The sequence below is a fragment of the Ctenocephalides felis genome, unplaced genomic scaffold, assembly GCF_003426905.1.
Source record: "Ctenocephalides felis isolate EL2017-DRISC unplaced genomic scaffold, ASM342690v1 CF-g0.4_SCAFFOLD_00845, whole genome shotgun sequence".
Lineage (NCBI taxonomy): Eukaryota > Metazoa > Arthropoda > Insecta > Siphonaptera > Pulicidae > Ctenocephalides > Ctenocephalides felis.
The window spans coordinates 49,113,219-49,138,534 of record NW_020536999.1 but is presented as its reverse complement, the minus strand read 5'-3'; the positions used below and the strand labels follow the sequence as shown (position 1 = coordinate 49,138,534).

Here is a 25,316-nt window from a genome sequence, read left to right as displayed (position 1 = left end):
AATCTTATCATGAATAACAACAGATATACCTTTCGGTCTTTGTACTTTCTATCGAAATATTTAATGGGAACGCAGCTTAAATTAGGCACATAAAATCCAAATAAAGTATACCATAATTAACTTCGCGTATAGGTAAAGTTATACGAGTAATGGGCCGAAAATGGTAAAGAAAATTTTTTGCATATCTTCACGTTTCAGTGGTTTCTGAACATTTCGGCCTACCATGTGTGTGAGTGTGGTGTATGTGTGTGTTGTGTGTGTTGTGGAGACAATTTTTCGTCGACGATTTTGGGCGTACGGATGGACCGGATTTGAAAAATTCTAAAAGCAATCTATTCCTATTGGCAGGGTGATGTGCTGATTAATTTTTGAGAGGACAGATCCAGTGGCTTCGGAGATATGGAGCATGAAGTTGCTAAAAATGTCAGTTTTTTTAAGAAAACGGATCAACGAATTTAAATGATCTAAAAAAACGTCCGATTCTTAATGATGAGAAATGGTGATTAGATTTTTGGCAAAGGCTGGTCGAGCCGTTTCGGAGATATAGATCTGAATGTGCAAAAAATGGCAGTTTTTGAGAGAACTAAGCATCCGATTTGAATGATTTAAAAAACTTTCTGCTTGTGTTGAAAAATAATTGCTTTTGGGAAAAGAATTGTTTATATATATTTTTTTTAATACTCAAAAAATTTTTTTTTAATATCGGAAAATAGTTCGGATTTTAATTCCAATTTTATCTAAAGTTCTGAACATCACTTAATACTTCAAATAAATGATTTTAACTTTGCAATTCAGTTTATATAATATACTTAGAAGTATTAGACAATGTCCTTTATTTTAAACCCAATTGATTAAGTTTTGTTCATTTACTTTTTATAAAATAAGAAGAATTAAAGTTACATTCAATATTCCTCGAATATTTATAATAATATTTTCTTATTAAGTTCCAGCAATTTGCTTTAGGATACGATGCCAAACACCACTAGTATTTTTAAACAAAATTTTTTGGTAACCTGCCTTTAGTTATTTAACCGAAGGAGAAGTTTAATTTTTTGCTAGAATACAACGTTCTAATTTTATGTTTCATCGACGTTTCAAGTCAATCTGAATCATTTGAAACACACATCGTGTGTGTGTGTGTGTATGTGCGTGTGTGTGCTTGTGTGATTTCAAAAGCCATTTGAAAAAGCTCGATAAGGAGAAACGTTTTTTAGCTTGCAAGACGCTTTGCAAAACTTTTCCACCGTTTTCCAATTTCTCAGCCGATTTTGAACATTTGAATAACTTTTCGAAAGTAAGCTGTTTAGAATCGGGCTGATCAGTTTTTGGTTTTCGTCACGATTTTTTAAAATCTTATCTTAATATTAACCTCCGTTGTCAATAAAAATGCTCTGAGATAATTTATGTTAAGATTCATATTTTTTTTAACCAAAATGGCACATAGATGTCGCAATTTGTTTTGTATTTTTGTAGTTAAAATTAGTATTACTTAGACATTAAAATGCAAATTGGAAATCAGGCGTTTCAATATTTGATTTAGTTATATATGTTCAAAATATGAAGCAGTATGTTTTATATTTGGATACTTTTCTTTGTAACATACACATCACACACACAGATATATATATATATATATATATATATATATATATATATATATAATCGATATATATTTATATATATGCAGGTAAAAACCAAAAACTATATATATATATATATTTATATATATATATATATATATATATATGCAGGTAAAAATCAAAAACTTAAATTTGCAATTTCTCAAATGTGATTCCGCATATTATATCTTCAAGCTGAAAGTACTATGATACACAATAACATGCTTTAAAATTGAAAAAATAGCTAATTTAAATTATATATTTTCAAAAATGATAATAAATATGACAATTTTCACATTTTTACATTGAATTTGAATTTGCTCAATAAATCTACATTTTGGGTTACGCATTCAACGTTCTCGGGGTAGTCGCATATTCATTTTTGTCTTCATAAAAGTCCTGGTTTGCATTTGTGTAGAACTTTTTGTTCCTCTGAAGCATTGAAAAAGTAGAGCATCAGCTGGTTGGGCAAGAGGACATCTACTGGCCCCGTCAACAGCTGGGCAACCATTTTCTTCTGGTTTGTGAGTCGGTTGAGGTTTTCCAGTGGCAGTTTCTCCCACATCTACATTTCCTGGCTGATCACAATATTTCATTGCGTCGTTCCACAAAAGATTACCCCCGCAAGCCTTAGATACAGCGTATCCTTTAGCGCAAATGTAGTATTTGGAGCAGTTTTCAGGATCTGCCAAGAAAACGCCATCTAAGCCAGAGCAAAGTGATTCTGGAGCTGGGTGAGGGTTTGGCCTGCTACCGCAATCTACATTGTATGGGAAGTCGCACCACTTGTTTTCGTCTTTCCACAAGTAGTCGTTTGGACAAGTTAGAGATTTTGCTGTTCCATTTACACATTGATAATATTTGCTGCAGTTTTTGTAGTCTTCGTGGTATGATCCATTTGGTTGATCCTTGCAGATTTCGTCGCTTTCAACATGGGGTTTCTCGACTGCTGCATCACCACAATCTACATTTTGTGGGAAGTCACAGTATTTCAAAGCATCATTCCATAAGAGACTTCCACCACAAGATTTCTGTACGGCGTAACCTTTGGCGCATACATAATATCTTGCGCATACCTTAGGGTCAGCTAAGAAAACTCCATCAAGACCAGTACATAGGGATTCGGGTGCTGGGTGAGGATTTGGTCTGTCACCACATTCGACATTATATGGAAAATCGCACCATTTATTTTCATCTTTCCATAGTAGTCATTTGGGCAGGTCAAGGAAACTCCTTTGCCATTAACGCATTGGTAGTATTTGCTGCAATTTTTGGAGTCTTGTTGGAAGGATCCGTGTTCTTGACCCTTGCAGATGTCGTCGCAAGCGACATAAGCAACACACAGGGCAATCGTTAAAATGACCAATTTACCTAAAAGAGATTTAAGAAGTATTTCAATTAAAGCAATTACTTAATTAATGTTTGTGAAAAATGATTATTGCTTATACGAAGCTTTGTGAACCTTCCATTGAAAATTCACTATTGCTTGGTTTTTAAAAGTCATCGGTACTCTGCTTTATATTATTTGATCATTTATAAAAACGCACAAATTACACAAAATTATCACATTATAATTATATTCACTTAAAAATAAGCAAGGCACTTTCAATATTAAATCCACTTACCAGTCATGATGCTGATTTTGCGAAGAATTTGCACATAAAGTTTCATCCATGTTATTTATACACCAAATTATCAGTTTGATAAGAATTTCATCAGATAAAATTAATAAAATAAAATCACAGATCTAATTAGAGAAATGATTCAATCATCGCGATCATTTTTGAAATTTTTAAGATTTGATTAAATTAAGATGGTTTCTGGTAAGGGGTGCTGTGAAACAAGAAACTTTTTTACTTGAGTCGTAGTTCTATTAGTTGAAAAAAAAATTAATATTCGCAAAAGGTTTTTTAATCATATTAAATAATAACAGAATTATCACATATGAAATATTAAAAAATAATATTTCATTAAGGGAGATGTATTATATGCGATACTATGTATAAAATACGATGTATACTTAATATTGATTGTAAAATCATACTAATAAGATTTCTGTAATTTAAATAAATGTTTTGTTTTATTTGAAAGCTTTCGAATTATCTCTTTATTTTATCTCATATGAATATAATATAAATACAATGACATTTTTCTTGTTGTACTTCATATAATTAATTTCGGCATGAATTGATTATTATAAATACTTTTGATATAGAAATAAAAATAACAAATTTAAATTTTTATATAAAATTTGCGTATCATATAGGACTTTATGTTTAACCTCTAATTTTATTAAATGTTGATTTCTCAATTCCAACATTTGAAACAAATTCGGATTAACTGTTTATGTAATTTTTATTAGATTTACAAACACATAACAAAATATTATATTTTTAATAGTCAATTTATCATTATCGAATAATACAATTTAAATAAATCTAATATAATTGCATTTTTAAGATACATACTTGATTTCAATAAATATTTTATATCATTCTGATCGACAATAATGTGTAATTGAATGATATGATAAAATTGATCAAAATTAAATTAAAAAATTCCGATGTTTTTTTGATATGATGAATAATAAAAAAATCATGCATACATACATATATGGAATGTATTTATAAGCATTATGAACATTTTCATATTTACTCATTTAAATTCATTTTTTATTTCGGACTTGTAGTTGTTTTCCGAAGTTCACTTTATAAGACTTTATCTACGTTTTAAGATATTTTTTAAAACAAGATGTATGTATCGTTTGAAGATTTTTATTATATTAATAATTGAAAAATATTTTTAAACAAAAAAATGTTTTTGCATAACCGACTATAACTTATGATGGTTTTTCTATGGTGTTAAAAGTTTGTATTATTTTATTAAATAATTCGCTGTGTATTCTGTATCACGTGCAGAATGATTTTTAAATGCCTGATTATTGCTATATATTTTCAAATTGACAAATCTGCAGTCAAAATAACATAAATAAATATTTGCGCTGTTTTAAAATTTTGCACTGTCTTTATGTGAATTAAAAATTTGTTTATATGTATATATTTTTATGTAATAATTATTCCTCGTATGAATTTCAATATTTATAGTGAAATTAATTCACTTATTTTATTTTCATTAGATGAAATTCAATACAATTATTTATTGATCTGCATACAAAACTATTATTTATTTTAGGAATTCACCCCGTCTTTCAAGACAGTAATCTCACGACATTTTCTCTCAAAGTTTCCGGGACTTCTAGTTAGAGATAAAATTTATGATAGGTACAATTATTCAATCGATATCTCAATACCTTCAATTACGTTCTCACCCTAGAAATTTTCTACCCTTCAGATATAATTTTGCTTCTTCGATACTAATTCGAAGCTAAAATAGTTAAGAAAATAACGACAAAATGTTAGGAAAAGTATGTCTTTTGCTGAATTGTTTGTTAATAATAATAGCCTTCAAATTTTAATAATGATTTATAAATATAATTTTTTGTGAAATTAAATGGAAAAATTTATGTATTTATTGAATTTAAACTGAAATACAAGAAAATACTTCTACTTTAGAAAAACAAAATCATAAATAATATTAACTATCCAGAAAAACTGCTTGCCTAGTTTTGTTTAATTTATTTGAGTGTAATTATTTTTGTATTGTCCATTTGAGAACGTTTATTTTAAAACCTTATTTAACACTGGCAATCTACACATTATTTTAAGTGTGAACTGATTTGTCGTGAATTAAATTTGATACGCAAAACATTATTTTTATTATTAATCAATATTACTGCAAAATTGTTATTTGAGTTGTATTGATATACTTGCTCAGAAACCAGCATTAGCAAAATTATTTTGAATAATAACTGAAATCATCAAGCCAGTTGCGTAACTATTTGCATTATACCTGAATATTATTTTACTTCTTTTGGAAAATATATTTTATGGTTTAATATATATATATATATATATATATATATTATAGATTTATAAATTATAAATTTTTCTTAAAGTCTAAAGTGAGACTAACAACCATAATACAAGTTCAAGTTAATAATAAATCATTTCAACACATTCTAAACAAAAGGGTTTTGATTCATTTTAGAATACATTTATTGGTTATTATATAATTAATACATAATATATAAGTTATACATTTTGATGGTCCATTTATCTTATTTTACATTTCGATTTTTACGAAAAATAAAACTTTATGTATCGTTTATTCTCTTCGTTTAACCATAACTCAATTGTGAAATAATTTTATCTGTAAATTAATATTTTTCTTGTTTTTTGTACGTTTTGTATAATCTGTTAAAATATGAATTAGTGAAAGTTGTTTTGCTCATTTGTAATATAATACATTAAAAATTGCTTTGGCCAGTAGTGAAATAGCGTGCAATTGAGTGCGTTGAAAAATCTCGAGCTTATTGAAAAAAAACTAAATAAAATAAAAATTGAGTACTGCGATAGGGCCCCATATAAAGAAATATCCACGGGCGCCGGAGGGTCTAGTTACGCCACTGCATCAAGGCAATAATTATTAAAATTTATTCTGCTTTTATTGATTTCTGAACATAACCTGAAATTTCTATAATATATTTTTTAAATAAATAAGACATATTTTCATTTAGTTTATTTTTAAATTAACGAGTCTTATATATTACTGTTATTTACAAGTTCATTTATTATTAATTTACTTCACATCCTGCATTTTCAGGATAGTCGCAAACAAGAGTTGTAGGACTGAAATGCAAACCAGCTGGGCAGTTTTGTTTGATTTGTTTGCCTCCAATGCATTGGTAAAAGCTTCCGCAATCTGTGGGATTTGGGTATAATTTACCTTCTTCTGTGCAGGCTGAAAATTATTTTAATTTCAGTTATGAAAATGACTAATAATATATAATAACACATAATTTTGAAAAAATGAAATTATCTTACCACCGGGTTGTGTTGGCTTAGAAGTAGTTGGTTTAGAGGTAGTTTCTGGTGGATTGGTCTGTGGTGGCTTAGTTCCTGGTTCTGTTGGGACTGGAGCAGATGTTGTTCCTGGGGGTTTGGCACATTCTACATTTTCTGGAAAATCGCACCATTTCATAATATCATTCCACAAGTAATTTCCGTCGCATTTCTTGTGCACAGCGTAGCCTTTAGCGCATAAGTAATATTTTGAACAATCTTGATAGTCGGGAAGAAGCACATTGTCTAATCCTGAGCATACAGAAGGTGGAGGTGGATGAGGATTAAATCTACTGCCACAATCTACATTGTAGGGAAAGTCGCACCATTTGTTTTCATCCTTCCATAAATAGTCTTTCTCGCATTGTTTTAAAATACCAGCGCCGTTGGCGCATTGGTAGTATCGGCTACAGTTTTCCGGATCAGCTACGTAAACGCCATTGGGCTGGTTCTCGCATAAAGCATTGACGTATGCCAGGCAAAGCCAAAGAACTAATAAAACAGCACCTGTAACAAATCATTTATAATGTACTAAAATAATTTTATTCAAAAAGCACAGTATTTAAATCCCATGGTTATATCTCACAATAATTGATGATATCCATATATCTTAAATAACTTACTTTTCATGATAAAACCTATTTCTTGCCACTGACTATAATGACAAATTACAAAATCATTGGCAGTATATAGCTTTTATATGATGTCTGCTTCTGAATTACTTATCTGTTTGCTCATAGCACGATTAAACTCCAGATATAAATCAGTCATTTAATCAAAATCTTCAAAGCACATGCGGAGTAATTATCTTTCAATTTAGAATTTATCACGGATTTGTAATTAGTCGTCACATGTAAAAAATAATTTTATCAGATGAATGATAAATATATTAGCAAATTCGGGTAATTTAATAATCGATTTTAATCATAGTCCTATTATTTGATACCATAACTTATTACAAATCATAAAACCTATTGCATTTTTTGCACAAGATTTTTTATTAACTTATATTAGCTCTTGATTACATTCATCGAATTTTATGCCAAATTTAATTATATCTTCGCCCATTACACTATATGCCCAAGACATGTTTTCTGAGCTGTGATATATTCCAATTTCTCCACAGCGGCTTACAGAAATTGCACCTACCCCAACGTTTAACTTTTTAGTTAATGCATCTATGGCACATTTTGTAGCTTCTTGAGGGCTAATGCGATCATCAGATGGTTGTTGCATTGCCAATATTATACGATGGGCCAAGCAAAACTTTATTATCGATTCACCATGACCTGTTGCAGACACAGCACCAACATTATCATCGGCATAAGTACCTGAACCGATTTGTGCTGTATCACCTACTCTTCCTCGCAATTTACCAATTAAGCCTCCTGTAGACGTTGCTGCAACAACATGGCCAAATTTATCCAATGCAACTGCTCCAACTGTGCCACAATTGTCTTTGTCAATTTCAGATTTAATTTTTTTGTATTTTTCTAATTTGTTTCTTGCATATTCCGTAACTAAGCTGCCATCTGGTAAAAGTTGAAAACCTTCAAGTTCGGCAAATTTTGAAGCCCCTTCGCCAATCAATAATACATGAGAAGATTTTTCCATAACTTTTCTGGCTATTGAAATAGGGTTGGCAAAATTTTTAATACCGCCCACTGCCCCAGCTTCTAACTTTTCACCATGCATTATACTGGCGTCCATTTCTACATTTCCTTCAATGGAGAGTACAGAACCGTAACCAGCATTAAATTTTTCATTATCTTCCATGAATTGAACCGCAGCTTCAGTTGCATCAATGGCATTTCCACCATTCTTTAAGACATTTATAGCTGCTCGAACGGCACTTTTGACGCCTGTTAAAATATCAGGAACACTATCCTTATTAATTTTACCGGCACCACCATGAACCAGAATCAGCGGCCGGGTGCTTTCAGAGGCGGCAGGTTTACGACTACAATGACAAAGGTTGGACGTTGCTGGTAAGGATTGCATTGCCTTGATTCCCGTTCTGAATTGACAATTCATGATTTTTGAACGATTGTGTATTGTTTATTTTATTTATTGCGTTTCGATAATATTTATAATATTATCAGCACGGAATGATTTCTTACTTACTTTCTTATAGCTAATGAATCTACCCATATGAGGTTGCAATGTTTCTATTCTGGTAATCGATAAGCTCTTTTATATAATAAAGAAATTGGACAAAATGATATATCTAAGTTATTTTGGTTCAATTGACGGATGATGAATTATTGCGACCAACAGTCAACTTTTCGTATGGCCAGCGTCGGTCCAAAAAACTGGCACCAGAGTTTTCTTTTGGAAGGTTTGTATAATCGACAGAAAAATTTAAAATTAGTGTTGACGAAATGCTATCAAATATAATTTTAATGAGATTTTATTGAAATATTCTAAACAAAAATGTGTAAAAATGGTAAACGTTGCTATCACTGCCGGCTGAACGGAAAGGAATTTTGGCGCCGGGCTCAACGTGTTAAATAAAATTCCTTCTGTAAAAAAAAATGGAAAAGTAATTTGATACTATTTTAGTATAAAAATAATAACAAGGAGAATATTGCATAGAATAAATATAATGTTACATAGAATACATTATAATATTTATAATGTTTCACTTTGTGTGAAAGCATTCATACTTATATTTTATTTGCATATTAATTAAATTTATTTATATTTAATGATATCTGCTATATCTAAATATACCAAAGCTATTATTTTTTTTCTATAAAATTTATAATTTTCAATAACAGAGTATGATCAATAACATACTATTATTTAATTATGTGAGGATTAAAATATTAAACGATTACTACTGAATTTCATAGGGTATACTCGTACATGAATCATGTTGAAACAAACAATTAATTCTAAAAATCAATAAATTTTCAGGTTTAATTATTGATAATTTGTATGTGTTAATGGTTATTGAATACTTATCATTTGTTTTGAAAAGTTTACAACCTCGATGAAATTTGATTTAATGTCATAACTAATTGATAACATTTTTCTTTCTAACGATTGACTTGTCACAAATTAATATCTATTATTAAATCTGATGTGATTTTTTAAATCAATGGAATATATTTAAGAATATATTTACGAGTTTAATTACAGTATATTGATGTTATGGCATGAATAGATGTTATTACATTATAAACAAACTCAAAATATGTTTAATTATAATAATAATATATTACATGGTTTATTTATTGTTTTTCTTGATAATATTGAAGTGTGCAGTGACTCCGTTAATATTATTCTGTTATATTTTTTTAATAACATATTTTATTTCAAGAAATATAATTAACAAGACATAATACGAACGCAATGCAAAATTTGATAATATTGTTAATATAAAGATTCGTAAACGAGCTGAAAGTGTAAGAAAAATATGCTCTTCAGATCTCGAGCACTCTTAAGATGACGAACTTATGCACTTCCAGAAACGCCAAAAAAACTGAACTAGCGACGCATGACATTGTGCCTTAAGGCAAGTTACCTAAACTTTCCATGCTGAAAATTACATTTTATAAAGAGCTTTAAAATTTTTTGAAAAATGAAAAAAAGTGAATTTATATTTTGAATGTTTTTGAAAACTATAAACTTTTATTTTTTAAATTTATTAGAATTGAATTTTATTTGAATATAACAATTCCTATTGATAACGAGACGTGCTGATTAGTTATTGGCCAAGGCAGGTCCAACTTTCGAAAATACGGGCCGAAATGCCAAAAATGATAATTCAGATTTGAGAAACGGAACGTCCAATATCATTAAAATGTATGTACTATAGACAAAATGAAGAACTGCTTAAATTTGTGGGAGGCAATTCTAGCGGTTTCGGTGATCATATAAAAAAATTTCGAGATTTGAAAAAATCATTTGGCGGTCAAAAGTGATTATTAGATACATGTATATTATCAGATATTTTAATAATAAGTATAAATTTTGTTTACATATCTATGGGTTCTGTAACATTGTTTATTCGTTATACTAGTGCGACGCGACGCTTACGCGCTTCTATATTTTGACCTTACGCAAGCCAAAGCAGCGTGATCTCAAATTTTTCAAAAAAGTCAAATTTTTTCAAAGTTTTCAAAATATTTTAATTTTTTTTTTTAATTGTCGCTACGGGAAGTTCCAGCAATTTGCCTTAAGGCGCGATGCTAAGCACTATTTATAGTATGTAATGCGTAATGAATTTTAAATGAATATAAAATGAATTTTTATATAAAAACTATTTAAGTAAAAATCCAGAAATGGGACGGCATTTTTGTCAGTGCCCCAGGGCGCTCAATTTCTAAATTCGGCGCTGCCTGCACCACAATAGTTATTCATAAAGTCTGTAATTCACACATATAGTCCAGTCATTTGGTGCAAAAAAAGGCTGTTGCCGGTACAGTACTTCGGGAATTCTGAAAATTGGTAATTTTATAGATTTCGAGGTGCTCTTTACGAAAATCAACTTTGCCACCTCAAATTTGAACGGCAAGTTGCCGCCATATTAGAAAAATAGCGTCAAAAAACAGTTTTTTTTAAATATCTCCTTTCTGGCTGACTCTGCGATAAAAGTATCTATGTACGAATAAACTAGAGAAAATTTCCTACAATTTCTTATAAAACCTTTTTTTTTGTAAAATTGATAGTTTGAGAGTACGGCCGCCTCAAAGTCTTTGCTGCTCTCGCCGTAGTATCAAATCTGTCCATATATGACAGCACTTCGAACTTGACCACATTCTCTCTAATAATTAATATTTATATATTAAATTAAGCGAATAAAATCTAGAAATAAAATAATTCAAATATTTTTTAACACTTCAATGGCAAAGTAGCTATAAGTATACTTATAGCTTGAGTAGCACCTTTATAGCTTCAAGTAGCTTGAAGCGTTAAAAAATCAGCAAAAAAACAGAAAAATATTTGAATTATTTTATTTCTAGATCTTATTCGCTTAATTTAACATTGAAAATATTAATTATTAGAGAGAATGTGGTCAAGTTCGAAGTGCTGTCATATATGGACAGATATGATACTACGGCGAGAGCAGCGAAGACTTCGAGGCGGCCGTACTCTCAAACTATCAATTTTACAAAAAAACGGTTTTCTAAGGAATTGTAGGAAATTTTCTGTAGTTTAATTCGTACATATATACTTTCATCGTAGAATGAGCCAGAAGGGAGATATTTTAAAAAAGCTGTTTTTTGACGCCATTTTTTCAATATGGCGGCAACTTGCCGTTCAAATTTGAGGTGGCAAAGTTGATTTTTGTAAAGAGCACCTCGAAATCTATAAGATTACCAATTCTCAGAATTCCCGGAGTACTGTACCGGCAAAACGACCAAATGACTGGACTAATATGGGAAAGTTTATACAACTCGTCTGGAGGCATAATGCTACTTACACATACCTCCGATTTCTGTTTATTATTAAATGAAAATATTTTTTTGTTTTAATCGTTTGCGGTTTATGTGGTTTCCTGTTTGAAATAGTTTCGCCAGTCATTCAAATTCACATTGGTAGATGTCTCGATGTTTTATTTCACAGCTGACTCTGACTTTTCTGAAACAAAACAAAGCCATGCGCTTTGCGTCTTGTTTATTTCTCCCCACTCTGTACATGTCAATGGTTAAATGTTGTGTTGCGATTGCGTCGCATATGCGAGCAATTTCTACTAAAAAGTGATAACAGGAAATAATAAATAATATTCTAATCGCTAATATGCCATTTATTTCCAAAGACTGGAGATCACCAGGCGAGGAATGGGTTAAAACTGATGAAGGCTGGGAGAAGAAACGCGTCCTGGAATGTATGGGACAGCTGACACAAAGCCAGAGGTACTGGATGAAATGATATTCTTACATACAAATCGATATGGCTAAATTCATAATACGATACATTACATTTAATAAACACTTTTGAAACTTCCACTATCATCCAGCAATTAAATAAAATACTTATTAAATATCCCTTTGACATTTGTTTCTTTTCTGCAGATGGTCATCATTGAATAATTGTAGCTCAAATATTGCGTTTCAGCAATCTGAACAATGGTAAGTATTAAATTTAATATTACGAAATTTATTTATAAAATACCTAGTTAATTTGTTATGATTATTGAAATAACTTTTAATTTTCTCATCAATTTCTAATTATGTACAATAAAGTTCAATGAACTGTACTCCATTGTGTTACAAGTCTTTGTGTTATGACTTAAATATAAATGTTACGAAATTTTGTTATAAAAATATTGATTGATGAATTTGTTTTGGTTAACATTAATGCAATCATATTTTATAACAATAATATCAAAATTTTTCTACTAATCTTTACAAGAATTTAACAATGTTTTCAATTGGAAGTATGCCAATTATGATTTATTCTAATTTGAGTCAGGTTTAATTTTTTTTTATCTTGTAGGCAAAATAGTATTGAAAATAATGAGCTTGTTAGTGATAGTACAAGTAATAATGTACCGCCCCACTGCCACATAACAATCAAGTGCACTCGAGAGGTAATTTTCTTAATAAATTAAAATAATAATTATTATTCTGTAAAAAGAAGAGCATCTATATATATATATATATATATATATATATATATATATATATATAAATGGAACTAGAATCAAATTAAAATATAAGTGCAATAAGCGCCTAATAGGTTCAACACTATAATATTGTATTACGAAAAATAGTGTATATATATATATATATATATATATATATATATGTATATATATATGTATATATATATATATATTAAATATTATTAAAAGGGAAATTATTACAAATTAAATTAAATGTGACAACCATGATGCACAGTGATTGAACACATACAATATAGGAAGGCAATATGTGCTCCTTTAATTTCTCGTTTATTTATTATATTAGTTATAAAATTCTTTTACACAAGTTTAGTATTCAATTAATTTTACATAATTAATTTTTTCTGTGTTTTTCCTGGTTTGATTACTGAATGATGACACACATTAAGTATCGAAACGTTCAATAGAATAAAAAAAAATCTATTTAATCTTTTTTTAATTCAACGATTCGGCTGCAAAAAAAAATGTATATATGTAGATAGATAGATACTTTATTTAAATTCAATATTTACAATTTACGTCAATACAATTATTATTTTTATCACAATATTATAATATAACTATAGTAATATCAGTGATATTTATATTAATATATACGTATATATATATGTATATATATATATAAATATATATATATATATACATATATATATATACGTATATATATAAATTTATATATATAAATATATATACGTATATATAAAACATTAAACTGTAACATAGATTTCTTCAACCCAACAATTTTACATTTTGAAGGAAACGTAATTGAAATTTTTTTTGCAATTGCATAATGACAGAGTCATAAACAAACTTTTTGACATCCCTGAACTAAACAAACATGCAGTTTTTAAATTTCTTAAAAAATGACAAGATCCCATCGCTTCTTTAATTTCTTGTAAATTTTGAACATATGTTATTAAGAACTGCTATTATCCTCTGAATAGATAGTTTTGAAAACTGATTAAAAGATATTCATGGTTATTTATGTAATTGCCATTTGTAATGTTAAAACAAAAAGAAAAAAAAATTATACCACTGTGCAATTGCAATTTTCTATGAAATTTCTTACATATTATTTATTTTTGTAAATAAGACATAAAAAAGTCTTGATTAACAACGCTGATGTAAACTCAAATAAAATATATTATATCAACATCAAATTCGTCCCTAGGGTTCTCAGCGACTGCATGCCTTTTTTTCTAGCATCATTTCTTTTTTTTTTTATTAAAATTAGTATTTATTTTTTATTCTTTATTTCAAGATTGCTGGATTCAATGGTCTCGGGAGGCTGTGAGAAGGTTAGACTTCGTGAGTGCAGTGCGAGATGTTAGACGTTTTCATTACATTTGCGCATTGTTAAGGCTGCTAGTTACCAATAGAGGACTGACGGGGCTACCTGGAGGAGCACAGAGATTGTTACTAACTATGTTAGAGGAAGTTGCTACACAAGGTAATTATTTAAAGACTATTTAATTATATAATATCATAGGTGTATTTATGTATATTTCAATTTATATGGGGCATAGTTTTAAATCAGTTAAATATGGAATTTTTTACCACCAGTATAATTATGTCATAATTCGAGTTCCATTCTTGTTCTAGTGAGTTCCAGTCAACAAAATCTCCATGTATTACGTGGATTACTTTTGCAATTACGCTCACTAGCTGAACAAGAAAGAGGATCTTGCTGGGGCAGACCCCTAGGATCTAAAACATTATGGGTTGAACATCTTAACACTATCCAACGAATTTTGGATATAGGAAATCAAATTCAAATACGTGAAGTGGGTTTCATTCTCATTATATAATATTATTTTTATTTATATTCATTTTATAATTAATATTATAGCCTGGTCCAGAAATAAATCCTAAGCTACACAACATGCCTGAAGAATGTGTTAGAGAAATTTTATTAAGAATTTCTGATCATCGAGATCTAGAGGTAAATTAATTACTTAAAAATCATCAAGTTTTTTATCATGCACTTCAAAAGTATTTATTCTCAAATATGTTTTTAAATTTTCATTTATATCTTGATTAAAGGTAAAATTTGTCCAACTATGTCTAAGAGAAATTCGAAACTAAACTTCGAAATTCGGCAAAAACCTAAAAATATGCTGTAATTTTTATATAAAAGGTCTGACTACTTTTATAAATAAACGCAATTAACTAATATTATTTAAAACAATATTGATTCCAATTTTATAATGATCAGGCTAGTTCTGCTGCTTGGGGTGTTATGGCAGCTCTGTGTGGAGAACAAAGGATTTGGCGTGAATTAACAAATTATCATTTCACGTCGCAGCAAATAGATTTTATGGCAGAAAAAAAGAAAATTGTACAAGACAAAAATACTGATTGGCAGAGACTCTACCATGCATTGAGGAGGTTAGTTTCAATATAGTTTATATTATATCATTATATATATATATATATATATATATATATATATATTTAATTCTTCTATGCGTCAAAAATTACCGAAGAAGTCTAGAAGTGAATTTAGTGTCTGTGAAAGTCAAACGTATAACATGTCTCGATGAGAAGAGTTTTTTTTTTAAAACCTTTTAATTTATTTTATTTTAATTTAATAGTTTTTAAAATTCGTGCTTTGAAAATTGTATAGTAAGTGGTCCATTTTATTTTCCATGTTTTTTGTTTTTTCTTCAAATTATTTGTATGCATTGAAGATGGGTCACATCAGGACAATACAGGAAACATTTGACAATAAAACATTATACCTTAATAAAATAGTTTTAATTAATAGATGGAAGCCCAAGAACAACTTTATTATTATTATATATATATATATATATATATATATATATATTATATATATATGATGATAGTTTTGTCGACGTTGATACATATTTGTAATATTTTTGCAGCCCAACCGTCGAATTAAAAAAAAGATTAAATAACAAAATTATTTATTCCATTAAACGTTTCGACACTTGATGTGTGTCATCATTCAGTAATCTAAAAAAAAACATATAACCTAAATACACAGTTGATGATAAATATAAATATATAAAAGGAGGAAATTATACATACCAAACCAGGGAAAACAACAGAAATATATAGGATATATCCCTTAATACCCCACTTATATCCCTTAATACTTCTTGTGTAAACAAACGTAATTCCTCTCATCTCTTACATGACAGTTACAAAGTAATCATTAATTTCATGAAAAGTAATTCAATACAGTTTTAGAATCTTTTGTTCGTTATATTTCTTCTCTGTTTCTCTTTCCCCTTTCGTTTCTCGCAACTCTCTCCTACTCTTCTACTGCGTTGTACTTTTAACCTTGAACAATGCCCACAATGCAATGCTATCAATAACATCAAATATAGGAGGGCAATATGTGCTCCTCCTATTTCTCGATCAATTATACATCATAATTAATGTTTTCTGTTGTTTTTCTTGGTTTGGTATGTACAATTTCCTCCTTTTATATATTTATATTTATCATCAACTGTGTATTTATGTCATATGTTTATTTTTAGATTACTGAATGATGACACACATCAAGTGTCGAAACGTTGGAATAAATAATTTTGTTATTTAATCTTTTTTTTTAATTCGACGGTTGGGCTGAAAAAATATTACAGATATATATATATATATATATATATATATATATATATATATCTTGATAGTTTTTTCGACGTTGAAACATATTTCAAAGTAACTAGCAGCCCATTCGTCGAAATAAAAAAGGTTTTCACCTTTTTTATTTCGACGAATGGGCTGCTAGTTACTTTGAAATATATATATATATATATATATATATATATATATATTTCGCTCTATGCAGAACGTTCGGCCTTCGCGAGGATATGCAATATGCGGAAACGCTATCGTTGTGCCGGCATTGCCGCTGCCTTTTCTGGCCGTCCGCGGGTCATCCCTGCATAGCGGACCAGAGCCCCGAGTTCCGCGCCCGCTTAGAAGAAGCTGGAGGCCCGCTCACGCCTCACCCTGTTCCGCCAGCTGCGTTCCTTAAATTTTTCTCGTTGTGAAACAATACTCGTTAGATGTTTTCACTTATCAAGGACTGTAATTCTATAACTGACTACTCGAGGTCACATGAAAAAAATTGAATGGGTGGAGATATAAACAAAAATAACATTTGATCTTTTAAGGGTATATACTTGTATGGGCTTCAAATGAACCTATTTTACTAAATCGCGGCTGTTTTATAATTTACTTCAAGATTCAGCTCAACAGCATTGATGTTTTTAGAAGAAATAAAATTACTGCGCTGCTATATTTGAATAGATATCAGATATCAAGATCAAGCAATATTGCTTAGTCTAATCAAATCATTGGTAAAAGACTCGTTTTAGATTGAAAACTGAAGCCGTTAATGTAAGACTTATGTTTGTATTGAAATTGTTATCGATAATTTAGAAAGTAATATGCAATAAAAAAATACTCAATTTTATATTATGTGTTAATGATGTGCAAATTAATTGAAATGATTACATTAAGAAATTTAAGTACGAAAACTCAATTAATTTCTACATTTTTATTATCGCACATAATTATAATATATATTTTATAAATTTTTACCAAAATTTGAGTCCGAACAAAGGTTGTGTTATTCGGTATCATAAAGTCCCATTTTTGCCAAATATTATAACTCGATATCATATGATCATTGAGTTACAAGTTTAAACTGCCTGATTCACAAAATGATCAGAATCATCACGATTAGAAAAGCATATAGAACTTGATCCAATCAAATAAACATATTTGAGGAATTTAAATTTGATTTTAAACTTATTTTAATTTTGAAGTTTATAGTATTTTTGCTTAAATTTTATATTTGTGATTGAACAAATTTTACGAGATTGTTAATTACATTTTTGGCAACTAATAGATTTTTATTATAATCTAATAATAGAATATTATAATTATATTATCCTCAAGTTTATTTCTAATTCTCGACAACACGATCTAGAAAAATGCTGAAAATATATATTTATTTTTTTAATAAAGTGTTTTATATCGGCGACTATAGAAATATAAATAACTACATCAGATGATATATAAAAATATGAATAAATAGTTATTATAGAGTGGCGCTATATATTTATAGTGGATAGTTAGTATAGCTATATTTATAAGCTAGTTGTTGTACATTAGAAAAGCTTGTGTAATGTGTCAATGTACTAATATTTCATTCGAAATTGTTAATTGTTATATAAGAAAATTGTACTACATTTCACAACGTTTTTATTTCTTAGCACCAAAATAGAATATCTTGGCTTAGAGAAAGGTGGAATTTTCCATTTTGTTTTTAATTTAAAAATCTAATCTCACAAGCATTTCTAAACTGTTAATTCGTTGAGAAATGTTTTGCTGTGCGAAGACCCTACCCTTTTCAAATTATTTTAAAGTGGTGTGATTTAACATGCCCATAACATTTTAATATTATTTGCTTTATATTATCTCACACTGAGGAACTTCTAATGAAAGTAGCTAACTTCTTTATGAACAGAACATTGATTGCAGAGTTTTTTTGGCTAATTTATTATTGACAAATATTATTGATAGCATTTTGCATATTATAATTCTATTTTAATTTTGAAGTTAAAGTGAGGTTTGAGTCGCTTTCCAATACTATTTAAATTATTATTGTGATACATCGCTGCCGTACCGCAAGTGGCCGATTTTTATATAGTTAATATCGCAAAAGTGATGCTTAATTCATGTGATCAGCATCTCGCTTTCTTCATAACTATTTTAAGAAGTAAACAATTAAAAAAACGATATTTTTAAGTTTACATACTTACATGCCAACTGTGAGTGAAAATGCGACTTTTACATCGTTCATGTTTATTTATATATTACTAATTGTAGGATTGAGCATAGGTACATGGACATATAACTTTAAGTGGAATATTATTATTTAGTTATATCAGCGCATTAAAACTAAAACGAAAGTCTAACAATAATAGTTAGAAGTATATATGTAAAAAAAATTTATTCGGTATCGAAAAAATACAGTTTTTTCCGTTCCGTTAGTATATAGTTTATGAAAAGTTATATACATTTCTGTGCATATATTCTCCATTCAGTTCCTTCAAATTATTCAAAAATAAACTGTGATTTCATATGGTACTTTTAAATACATAGTTATTAAGTTATGATTAAGAAAAACTTCAATCTCATGCGTACCAAATAGGAGTAAATATTATAAAAAAAGTCATAATGTATTTTTTGACAATTTGTATTATCGTACAATACTAGTTTTCATTGAATAAGCCTTCGACTTTATGAAAACAATTTAAGTGTGCAGCATGTTGTGTTATTATTATAAATATCAAATTAAATAGATTTAAGTAAAATGCAGCATAAATTAAATTTTCTATTAATATATCAAAAGTAATTCTCATTACTTTGATCTTATTACATTGATTTTTTTTATTTAATTAGTGGTGAAGGACTTTAACTAGAAATATTATTTATATTGCTTCTATATTATTGATGTGACTATATATTTTAAAAACTAATGAATCATGTTATATTATATTTTTGATTACGACATAGTATTATAAATTTCTGAATAAAATCTGATTTAAATAATTGTCCTATTTGAATGTTTCATTTTTCTATTTTGAATTGAGAGTGATAGGAAAGTTCATTTTTTTAAATTAATAACTGTCTTATATTAAAGTATACTTAAAAATCTAATTTATGTTTATACTAGGCAAATAAAACTAATCGTAAGTATGTTAGTGGATATTCGAAATCACTAAATTACTTCATCAAGTTTGCCTAGTTTCAGTATCTGTTCATCAATGATTTAAAAATGACTAAAAACAATATATTTTATTGCGGAAATAGTTGTACTTATTTTTCTAGTTAATTTTATTTATGGTTCGTATAATTTAATTATTATAGAAAAGAATTTTTAGTGATAAATATATAAAATATGAAAAATTTAACTTTTTTTTAAAAGCATTTCACCCAAAAAATATTCTATTGTTCAAAAATATATCTTTATTACAAGATAATTAAATATTGGATCATCATTGTATCATATATGATTTTTTTTTTTAAAAGCATTTCACCCAAAAAATATTCTATTGTTCAAAAATATATCTTTATTACAAGATAATTAAATATTGGATCATCATTGTGTCATATATATGCAATAAAATAACAAATACCTATTATCATGAAACGGTATAACTATATTTCATTTTCTCCTATGTTGCAAATTTTTATATGCCTCTATTGCTGCATTTCGCTCTTCTTCAAGCATTTTTTGCACAGGCGCTGAAAGTTTTTTACGTTTCACGGTATTGGAAGATTTAAACTTTATATCCGCTTGTGTTGAATTTTTGTTAGCATTAATCTGAAAATTATATTTTATAATCATGTTTTTAAATTTATGATAAACTTGCATGTGAGCATATTTACCTTGTTTATATTTTTTGGGAACTTTGTCAAAGTTGGTGGAGCATCAGCAACTTCTCCAAATTTCACTTCATCCTTAAAACTATTGAAATCAAGAAAATCTTTATCCTATAAAAAATATAAATACAGACACTAGTTTTCGAATGATAACAAATAAATTACAAAATCTATTGTAAATAAAAAAGTAACCTGTTGTTTTTTCAATTTCTTTGCTTTCAGCTTTTCTCTCCTTTTTTGTGATTTTGTTAGTTTTGGTATATTATCCTTTTCATTTGCTTTTTTACCTTTTTTTACTTTTTTTGACTTCTTTAATAATTCATCTATTTCATCTTTAGGTTTTTTCTCCAATCCTAATACCTGCAGTATTGACATATAAATGTTTATAAATATAGAATAATATATCAAATAAAATTAGAATTATTACCTCTCCACTTTTATCTCTTATAATATCAACTTTATATTTCTGTTCAAATTTATGTGCGTTTAGATATTCATGAACCATTGAATTTACACGGCTTAGAAACCTTTTATTGCTTTCACCCAATTTTCTTTTAAATTCTGGTACTACTTTCTCAGGCTTGCCCAGAGGCTTTTTAATAATAGACTTAGTTTCTTTTTCTATAAAAGAAAAAATAAAGCATTGGAGATATATTAAACCAAGCCCTGAATACATTTTGAAAATAAATATTTATGATAAAACCTTTTTTGATGTTGAGTTTCTTATTTTTGAGATTACTAGCTTTGAATTTCTCTTTCAATTCGATTATGCGAGCTAGACTTTTAGGAATAGCTTGGTCATCAGGATCCTGAGGAGGCGCATTCACTTTATTTTCAAGACTAGAAACAAAGTAATAAAAATCAAAATTTTCATATATATATATAAAATATATATTATATATATATATATATATATATATATATATATATAAATTAATGAGATTAATATAGTAAATAAAATTATGTATTATATCATGCCTTTTCTCCTTCTTTGCATTTTGTTCTAAAATATCTCTAACTCCTCTGTGCTTTCTTCCTGGTATCTTACGACCCATGATTAATAAATCAAAAATATTATTGATAAAGAATATAAGAAAATGAGTTTTACTTCAAAATTATTTAAGTAAAAATAAACTTTAATTTGAATTAGGTGTATTTTAAGGTTATAAACAAGGATATACAAACGCACGAGGTGAGGTGAGTATGGAAATGTCAAAGTGACAGAACAGTTTCTGTTTCACTTATTCGCCGCTTGAAGCGCTGCGAACATATGGAGAGACATTTTTTTGCCTTGTTAGCTCACTATTTACATTTTGGAAGAATTGTCAAAAAATCGAACCTCTAAATGTTAATTGCAAGCATATTGTTTTAATTTCATAAATATTTGTTTGGATAGAAAATGGTGTTCTAATTCCTTACGTATGATTACTAATGCTTTTCAGATAACTTACAAGTATCATTGACATTTTGACCTTTATTAAAATATTGTTCAAAAATTGGTAAGTTATGCTACATATTAATGCTTTTATTTTATTTAGTTACATAAATTTAGCAATAAATTGTCAAGCAAAATTGTTCGAATAGTATATAATTAATAAATCATAATCTTTTTTATTATCGAATTTTTTTTTACGCGTTTTATTTATGTATGTGCAGTCAGTACAAATTCAAGATATTTTACGACATTTTGAACATATTTATTAAAAACAAATTTCAGATGGAATAATGAGTAGTCAGCACCAATACTTAAATGCTGATTTCGAACAAAATAAATTTGGCGAAATAGATCATGTTGGTAAGCATTATTTGTTTTTTTATTTATTAAGCGAAAAATTACGCTTTGTCACAATTTGTTTTTAACTGTTATATTTCATGTATAACTTTTAATATTGACAGTCTTTTTTAATAATTAATTTGATAAGTTTATGGAAATACAGGAATACCCCGTTTAACGCGGAATTACGTTCCATCAAAGTAGAGCGCAATGCGAAACAGCGCTAAACGAGACTATCTATACATGAAAACATTAGGATTAGGAAAAGACGCCTAGGAAATTGATTCGGTATTATATTTAAAAAGTATGTTTTTTTACTAAAAATAAAATTAAACTTTTTTTTCTTAAAGTCATAATTAATACCACATTATTATTTCTTGCAAAAATAAAATCGAAATTTAAATAACAACACGAATATTCTTGAAAAAACTAAATTCTATGTTAGTCATATTTAGTTAGTCTTCTGCGTTTCTGTTCTGCCTTTTTGTGACAAAAGCATCTATTGTCATTTGCCTTTTTTGCGTTGTTCTGTTAAAAGTTCTTCATAAACGGATAAAGCACCTATAACACCACACCTTTCTTTGGAGCTCTTGTCAAAATTTGGTTCAACTTTAATGAATTGATTCATTATTTCAGTTATGATAGACAAACTCCTTTTTACAAACGCCATCGAAAGTTCTTTTGCTCTTTCCCTGAATCGTTGCCGTCAATATTTTTTTTCTTCTTGTTCAGTTCATTCCTTGAGCTCATCATTAGAAAGACTGCGCTGCTTCTTGAATTATTTCTTTGACATCTTCCTAATTTATCCCTTGAAAACCTGGGTTGAAATAAAAGAGTGCTAAACCATACAGCATTAAACGGGGTATTACTGAACACTGAAAATATAAAATTTCAATATAAGCTTATTTTGATCTGGACATTTTATTCATATTAAATTAAGTGGATAACAAAGGCTGGATAATTTTTCTGATGCGTTTTGGATTATTTCAGAACTTCTTGGCCAAAATCTTAGCAACCTATGTTGTTCAGATAATTATTCCGATGTAATTTTAGTTGTAGAAGGTGAAAAAATACCATCTCACAAGGTGCGATTTATATTATTAATTTCTTTTTATTGCTCCATTATATTAAATATTAAAACTGTCTTTAAAGGTCATTTTAGCAAGCCGCAGTGAGTTTTTTAGGGCACTTCTGTTTGGTGGTTTAAAGGAATCTAGTCAGGTAATGAAAAATTATTTATAGGAGAAACCTCTTTTTCTTCATGTATTTTTTTTTTATAGGAAGAAATTGTTCTCAAAGAAGTTCCAATAAAAGCTTTTCGGGAATTGCTTAAATATATTTACACAGGTATGGTTTTTTACTACTTTTTATGTTAGATTCTATTTATTTAAATATTATTTTGCTGTTTAAGGTCACTTATTTCTTCAAACATTAAATCATGGAACCATATTAGATATTCTGGGACTAGCACATGAGTTTGGTTTTATTGAACTTGAAATATCAATATCAGATTATCTTCAGAAAATTCTTAACATTAGAAATGTTTGTTTTGTTCTAGATGCTTCTAGGTCAGTTATTACTTTAAAGTAATCAATCCATAAGTTTAAGTTTCATAGGAATATGATTATTATTATTAATTCAATTATTTCAGATTATATGGCTTATCTCGTTTGACTGAAATTTGCCAAACATTTATGGATAGACATGCCAAATATATTTTGGAAGATGATTCAATTATGCAGTTATCTTCAGTTAGTTTTTTTGTTGTTGAATGTTGACTTTTTCATAAAATATATGATTTTTTTTTTATTCTAGGAATCATTACATGAAGTTTTGTTAAGAAATTCCTTTTATGCTCCTGAAATTGATATATTTCGTATGGTTATGAGGTGGTGTGCTAATAATCCGGAAAAGAATGCTGAGGTATCTTGTGTTAACTACAAATAAAAATGTCAAATATATTTTAATCAATAAAAATGGTTTATTGTAATCAGCTTTACCATTTAGCTATATAGCAATGCATTTACAATAACTTTATTTTTAATTATAGGAACTTATCAGTTGTGTAAGATTATCACTAATAAAACTTAAGGATTTATTAACTCTCGTACGGCCAATAGGAATTGTGAAACCAGAAAAGTTACTAGACGCCATTGAAGAAAAAGTAAATGTTCCTGATGTTTCTTTACCCCACAGGGGAATGTTAGGTATGGACAAGTCTGGATTATAATTCAAATAAATAAGATCAACAACATTGTATTGTGTGACTTAGTATATTTATTATTACTTTTATGAATTCTAGTTTTAGATGAAAATGTTTCCACTACAACTTTGCATGCAAAAGTTCTGCAAGGAGAGATGAGGTCTGCCTTGTTAGATGGTGATACTCGAACCTATGACATGGAAATGGGTATTGAGTTTAATCTATTTTTATATTTTTGTTATTATGTTTTGTAGTTAATTTAGTTATTTATTGAGCTAAATGAATTCAATAATTCACTTTATTTGTAATGTTTATTTTTGAGATGCAGGTTATACTAGACATGCTATAACTGATGCAGAGGATCAGTTCATAGTTGTAAAAACTTGGTTGTAGATATATAGTAAACCACATTAAAATGCTCCTTTGGGATAGAGACACTCGGTAATTAATGATTTACTAGTAAACATATTTATTAGCCCCCTAAAATGGTTTACTCTTATAGAGCTTATTCATACTATATTGAAGTATCACTAGATCAAGAATCTTGGGAGAAAGTTATTGATTATAGGCGCTATTTGTGCAGATCTTGGCAATATTTGTATTTTCCATCCAGGGCAGTTCAATATATCAAAATTGTTGGAACAAATAATACAGTTAATAAGGTATTTTGCAATTATTTATTTTATATATATTG

At 28.3% G+C, this 25,316-nt stretch overlaps 3 protein-coding genes and 2 pseudogenes across 3 annotated transcripts in view; 2 read left to right on the top strand and 3 right to left on the bottom strand.

The window, feature by feature from the left end:
• Positions 1 to 1,969: 1,969 nt before the first annotated feature.
• Positions 1,970 to 3,251, bottom strand: LOC113384804 (protein obstructor-E-like). Its single transcript, XM_026622566.1, has 3 exons — positions 3,245 to 3,251; positions 2,802 to 2,990; positions 1,970 to 2,748 (listed from the first exon to the last, which is right to left on the bottom strand). Exons 1-3 carry the CDS (start codon positions 3,249 to 3,251, stop codon positions 1,970 to 1,972), a joined length of 975 nt encoding a protein of 324 aa, XP_026478351.1.
• Positions 3,252 to 12,228: 8,977 nt separating this feature from the next.
• Positions 12,229 to 17,577, top strand: LOC113364161 (F-box only protein 32-like). The gene is given in 9 exon segments (XM_026606644.1): positions 12,229 to 12,444; positions 12,604 to 12,660; positions 13,028 to 13,121; positions 14,476 to 14,494; positions 14,497 to 14,664; positions 14,817 to 14,998; positions 15,064 to 15,156; positions 15,430 to 15,602; positions 17,035 to 17,577. Coding segments are annotated over 9 exon segments (1,107 nt in total). The 5' UTR covers positions 12,229 to 12,328; the 3' UTR covers positions 17,240 to 17,577.
• A 2,786-nt stretch (positions 17,578 to 20,363) lies between these two features.
• The window catches only part of LOC113364163 (coiled-coil domain-containing protein 137-like), a 24,679-nt gene continuing 19,726 nt past the window's right edge, over positions 20,364 to 25,316 (bottom strand). The window contains exon 7 of the mRNA XM_026606645.1: positions 20,364 to 20,398. The gene's annotated coding sequence lies outside the window, so the exon portion shown is untranslated. The remainder of the gene's footprint in view (positions 20,399 to 25,316) is intronic.
• LOC113364162 lies at positions 20,368 to 21,849 on the bottom strand (annotated as a pseudogene).
• LOC113384797 overlaps positions 21,972 to 25,316 on the top strand; it is a 4,860-nt pseudogene continuing 1,515 nt past the window's right edge.

Excerpts from the sequence above, each read along its gene's own strand:
- LOC113384804 (XM_026622566.1), bottom strand. Across the intron at positions 2,749-2,801 it reads TGGAAAGATGAAAATAAATG|CACCCGAATCCCTATGTACT; the intron begins GTGCGATTTTCC and ends ATCCTCACCCAG.